Genomic DNA, 5,498 nt, shown 5'->3' on the forward strand with positions numbered 1-5,498 from the left:
TTTACAATGGTGGGTGCTGTCTTTATCAATCTGACATGTTGAGTTCAATTTTTTGTGTAGGGCATGTATATGGTGGACTGTTTTGCTGTTATTTTGCTGCTGGTGACTACTGCCCATGGTCGACCAGAGGGAGCACCACCTGAAGCCTGTGCTCAGATTGCTCCAATGCATGCTGGAATTTCTCCATCTACTGATCCATTACCATTCAGTGTGGACCTCAGTGATTTCACTGGGGGTGAATATGTTCCTGGAGATACTTACCAAAGTAAGAAACATTCACATCAGTATAATTGTATTTACTATAGTACCAGGAAACTATAATGCTATTTCCATTAAAATATTATCTGTCTAATTCCTGCTACTAGTGTATAGCTAATACCTGTTTTTTCTACAACAGTAACACTTTCGGGAGGTGCAGACAATCCTAATTTCAGAGGGTTTTTGATACAAGGAAGAGTAGCAGCTGATGGATCACCAACTGGCCAGTTCACTGGCTCAGCTGGTGTCTCACAACCACAATGTGATGGAGATGTAAGTTATGTCTGAAAGATATACCAGTTACTCTAATAATTGTATCTATAGACAGCTGTTACCCATGTGAACAACAATGAGAAGACTTCAGTCACAGTTACGTGGACTGCCCCAGCTGCTGGCACTGGTGCAGTTATCTTCAGGTACATAGAGCAGATAACACTTCAGTAAAGTGTATCAGCACTCTATTTAGATTTGCATTTGTGGATATGTTTGTTCTATTCTGGGCTAATATGGAGACATCTGCAATACAAGAAGGTACTGAGATCAATACTGTGGCTATATAGGGATCATTATGTAGTTTAATTTATACACAGCTGCACCACCTACTACTGAGCCAACTACTGAGCCAACAACAGAGCCTACTACTGAGCCAACCACAGAGCCAACTACTGAACCAACTACAGAGCCAACAACTGAGCCTACTACTGAGCCAACTACTGAACCAACTACTGAACCAACTACAGAACCAACAACAGAGCCAACTACAGAACCTACTACTGAGCCCACCACAGAGCCAACTACTGAACCAACTACAGACCCAACTACAGAGCCAACTACTGAACCAACAACAGAGCCAACTACAGAGCCAACTACAGAGCCAACTACTGAGCCAACAACAGAGCCAACTACAGAGCCAACTACTGAGCCAACTACAGAGCCAACAACAGAGCCTACTACTGAACCAACAACAGAGCCAACTACAGAGCCACCTACTGATCCTACAACTGATACAACGCAACCACCTACACCATCGCCAGAGCCAACACCTGGTCCAACTCAACCACCAAGTTGTGAAGACATAACTGGTATGTGTATAATGTGTAGTAGGCGATTTAATGTATGGTATAATAATATCCATTATGTGTAGGTCTTCCTGAATGTAGTGAAGCGTTTTGTAGGCACCACAGTGGGTCATATGGGTATGGATACAGAAGATGCCATGTGTAAGTGATTGGGGATTGTACCTACCATCATCAAGGTGGAATTATTGGAGTTTCCATGTCTTGTAGTGTCAAGGATTCCTGCAGAAACAAGTGTCAAATATCAAAGTGTTCATTATGTTACTATGAAAGAGTGCGAGTAATTCAACCAACAAGACCTCGTTGTGAGCCATGTGGCAAGAGGTCAGACAGGCAGTGTTGGTACAAGTACTATCAATGTCGTTACAATTATTATGGAACTTATGGACACTACGTGAGTATTTACTATTGTGGTGTACAGTTCAGCATTTATCCTGTTATTCTCTTGTCAAATTCTCTCTTTCTTTTACAGAGGCAGTATTACTATCAGAGTTCTTACTCTTACAAGACAGTGTTCAAGTGCTCTACTCGATATGGATGTCATTAAATTTATCTGTTATATGACTGATTGTGTGCAACTGTTTATATAATTGGCAATATAAATACATTGTAGTATCTATTGTACAGATTGTGCAAATGCTCAATGATAGATATATAGTTTGTACAAGAGTGAACATCATCATATACATCTTAAATTCTATGAAAAATTGAACACATTCACAAAAAGGTTGATCCCATGATGATGATAATATTATATGCATGTAACTTAGTGTGGAAAAACGTAATAAGCTCGACCTCTAGACCTTGAACCATGGTTTACTCTATCAAAATTTATAATGCATGTAGAGCTGTACTTGTTTGGGACAAAACTCATTGCTCGTATTACAACATTTTTTTACTGAGCTCTCAAGTAAGTGACAAACATTTAGCATAACCAAGAGTATAATAGGTAAGGTCACCATTAGTATACTAATTATCGCACTGCAACAACTATATAAATGAAAATGCACCAAACATTCCAGACATAGTAACCACATTGAGTATGTACAATACATTTATGCACTGAAAAGGTCTATAGCTACAACCAAAGGTTCGTGTATAGCTAATATAAATATATTACAAGCTCTTGCTACAAGTGACTCAAGTTGAAAGACTACATGTGTACATCCTTTTACTCAGTATATATTATGGTTCATAAAGTAGCATGAATACTGTGCTATAGGCACGTGCCTGGAATGTAGTATCAGATATTGAAGGCAACATGCTTATTTTGGTAGCTATCAAACAGCCTTTATTGATGATGGGCATGTATGTACATGCGCTCTGTTTTCAGCTGCATGTCTGCAAGGTAGTAATAATTATGCTATTTATTGTAATTATATTTGTCTTTATAAGGTGAAAAGCAAACATTTAAATTAATCAAAACTGAATTACAGTATTAATATATACAGGCACTTTGTGGTCTAATGCATGCATGACAGAGTTACAAAGCACATTACTCCAAACATGATTGATATCTACATGAACTTTGCATTTTCAGTTTATAAAATCAGAAATCAAGACAAGAACTTAATGATAGAGTGTCCCATTGCCAATACAGCCTTACAAGTGGACTGAGTCAAGTACCTCAGCTGATGCTATCGATTGATAAGACTAACCCTTAAATCTGATTGAGTCTTTCCTGAATAATTTATGTGACATGCACTCCCCCTTACTTTTTGATCAGCATGCATGGATACTTATCCACAAGCCACTTTATTTATGCATGCATGTATGATTATGTAGTGAGCACGTTAACCTGTCAATTTTTTTGCTTATCAACACTAGTACTATTGGCACAATATTTGCACCATTTCATGCAATAATTACTAACATGCATGCATGATGAATGAATGATGTAACACACTCATGTATCATGTATATATCATGATGTTAAAGATCTTATTAGGACTTGAGGTTAGACCATTTTAAGTAAATCGCACTGACAACGCCCTTAGCTTTGTGGCTAACACCCTGCTGCACTCTATATAAAAGCAGATGCTACCATAACAGTAAGCTTCAGTTGCTACTGCAAAATCCCTAGCTACAATGGTAAGTGCTTTCTGGCTATCAATATACCTCTGATTACTGTTTCTTGTAGGTCATGTATAAAGTGTGCTGCTTTGCTGTGATATTATCACTGGTGACAACTGCCCATGGTCGACCAGAAGGAGCCCCACCTGAAGCCTGTGCTCAGATTGCTCCAATGCATGCTGGAATTTCTCCATCTACTGATCCATTACCATACAGTGTAGATCTCAGTGATTTCACTGGGGGTGAATATGTTCCTGGAGATACTTACCAAAGTAAGACATCTACAAATAATGTTTCTACTTGTTGTGTTATTTGTCAGTGTTAGCTATATGTAGTTATTTACAAATAGTATCATACTGCCTCTTATCTACTTTTGCATAGTAACACTTTCAGGAGGTGCAGACAATCCTAATTTCAGAGGGTTTTTGATACAAGGAAGAGTAGCAGCTGATGGATCACCAACTGGTCAGTTCACTGGCTCAGCTGGTGTCTCACAACCACAATGTAATGGAGATGTAAGTCATGTCTGAAAGATATACCAGGTACTCTAATAACTGTATGTATCTATAGACAGCTGTTACCCATGTGAACAACAATGAGAAGACTTCAGTCACTGTTACGTGGACTGCCCCAGCTGCTGGCACTGGTGCAGTTATCTTCAGGTACATAGAGTAGATAACACTTCAGTCAAATTTATTTGCACTATTATTTAGATTTGCATTTGTGGATATGTTTGTTCTATTCTGGGCTAATATGGAGACATCTGCAATACAAGAAGGTAGACCAATGTAGCCATTAAAGATTATGTATATACAGTACATGTGTGTGGGTGCATAATTATTATGATAAAATTTATGTAGCAGCGCCACCTACTACAGATCCACCTACCGATCCTACAACAGAGCCTACAACAGACCCTACGACAGAGCCACCTACTGACCCAACTACAGAGCCACCCACTGATCCTACTACAGAGCCACCTACTGACCCTACAACTGATACAACACAACCACCTACACCATCATCAGAGCCAACAGCTGGTCCTACTCAGCCACCAAGCTGTGAAGACATAACTGGTATGTATATATAGTTGTCAATTTGCAATACACCAACTAATTGTACAGTATACCATATAGTGTAGCTGCACCATAAAATCTGGTCCATGTTAATGTTGTAGGTCTGTCTGAATGCTCTGAAGAGTTTTGTAGGCGGTACAGTAGGTCATATGGATATGGGTACAGGAGATGTTATGTGTAAGTGACTACATACAATGTATACCTATCATCAATACAGTGATGGAATTATTGGAGTTTCCACGTCTTGTAGTGTCAAGGATTCCTGCAGGAACAAGTGTCAAATATCAAAGTGTTCATTATGTTATTATAAAAGAGTGCGAGTAAATCAACCAACAAGACCTCGTTGTGAGTCATGTGGCAAGACATCAGACAGGCAGTGCTGGTACAAGTACTATCAGTGTCGTTACAATTATTATGGAACTTATGGACGCTATGTGAGTATTTATGTAGTTTTTCTTTTGTAACATTCACACAAATTGTTTCACAGAGGCAGTATTACTATCAGAACTCTTACTCTTACAAAAGAGTGTTCAAGTGTGCTACACGATATGGATGTTACTAAAATTGAGACATGAGACTTCTAAACTGGTTGTAAACACAAATGTAACTTTAAATAACTTTTACACGTTGTTTGCTTTATTTCACATAATATAATTATACATGTATAGTTCTAAGCATTATTCTAAAAATGAAGAGCAACCACCACTTTAAAGATTTCTTGTAGACTGAACGATTAAACAACCCTGGGTGGTATAACTATTTCTCTGAAGAGGTATATTGTAACCATGCTTTGGAAACTCTTCCAAAGTGGTGATTACTCAACCAGCATCTAGTGAAGACTCAGATTAAATTCTTGCTGCACTAGAGATATTTTAAATTTTATACTTTTGAGCCAGACCTGTTATGCAGGACCAATATCCTTGTCTTCATTACGAAGACTATATAAAGTTCCCAATTTGGGGGAGTTTAGTTATTTTACATCGGGTCATATTCTGATGACTTGGAAGTTGAAATG

General features: G+C 38.4%; 2 protein-coding genes across 2 annotated transcripts; both read left to right on the forward strand.

Annotated features, from left to right (window-relative positions):
* LOC136251292 (diacylglycerol kinase kappa-like) lies at positions 1–2,026 on the forward strand. Its single transcript, XM_066043735.1, has 9 exons — positions 1–9; positions 61–265; positions 398–531; positions 583–674; positions 725–789; positions 849–1,340; positions 1,403–1,478; positions 1,545–1,728; positions 1,807–2,026. Exons 1-9 carry the CDS (start codon positions 7–9, stop codon positions 1,879–1,881), a joined length of 1,326 nt encoding a protein of 441 aa, XP_065899807.1. The 5' UTR covers positions 1–6; the 3' UTR covers positions 1,882–2,026.
* A 1,383-nt stretch (positions 2,027–3,409) lies between these two features.
* Positions 3,410–5,176, forward strand: LOC136251295 (putative ferric-chelate reductase 1). Its single transcript, XM_066043738.1, has 9 exons — positions 3,410–3,425; positions 3,475–3,679; positions 3,789–3,922; positions 3,978–4,069; positions 4,121–4,185; positions 4,268–4,483; positions 4,585–4,660; positions 4,734–4,917; positions 4,971–5,176. The coding sequence occupies exons 1-9, from the start codon at positions 3,423–3,425 to the stop codon at positions 5,043–5,045; spliced, it is 1,050 nt and encodes a 349-aa protein (XP_065899810.1). The 5' UTR covers positions 3,410–3,422; the 3' UTR covers positions 5,046–5,176.
* Positions 5,177–5,498: the final 322 nt, after the last annotated feature.

The sequence above is a fragment of the Dysidea avara genome, chromosome 3, assembly GCF_963678975.1.
Source record: "Dysidea avara chromosome 3, odDysAvar1.4, whole genome shotgun sequence".
NCBI classification, from domain to species: Eukaryota; Metazoa; Porifera; class Demospongiae; order Dictyoceratida; family Dysideidae; genus Dysidea; species Dysidea avara.

Excerpts from the sequence above, each read along its gene's own strand:
- LOC136251292 (XM_066043735.1), top strand. Across the intron at positions 790-848 it reads GACATCTGCAATACAAGAAG|CTGCACCACCTACTACTGAG; the intron begins GTACTGAGATCA and ends ATTTATACACAG. Across the intron at positions 1,341-1,402 it reads AAGTTGTGAAGACATAACTG|GTCTTCCTGAATGTAGTGAA; the intron begins GTATGTGTATAA and ends CATTATGTGTAG.
- LOC136251295 (XM_066043738.1), top strand. Across the intron at positions 4,484-4,584 it reads AAGCTGTGAAGACATAACTG|GTCTGTCTGAATGCTCTGAA; the intron begins GTATGTATATAT and ends TTAATGTTGTAG. Across the intron at positions 4,661-4,733 it reads GGGTACAGGAGATGTTATGT|TGTCAAGGATTCCTGCAGGA; the intron begins GTAAGTGACTAC and ends CACGTCTTGTAG.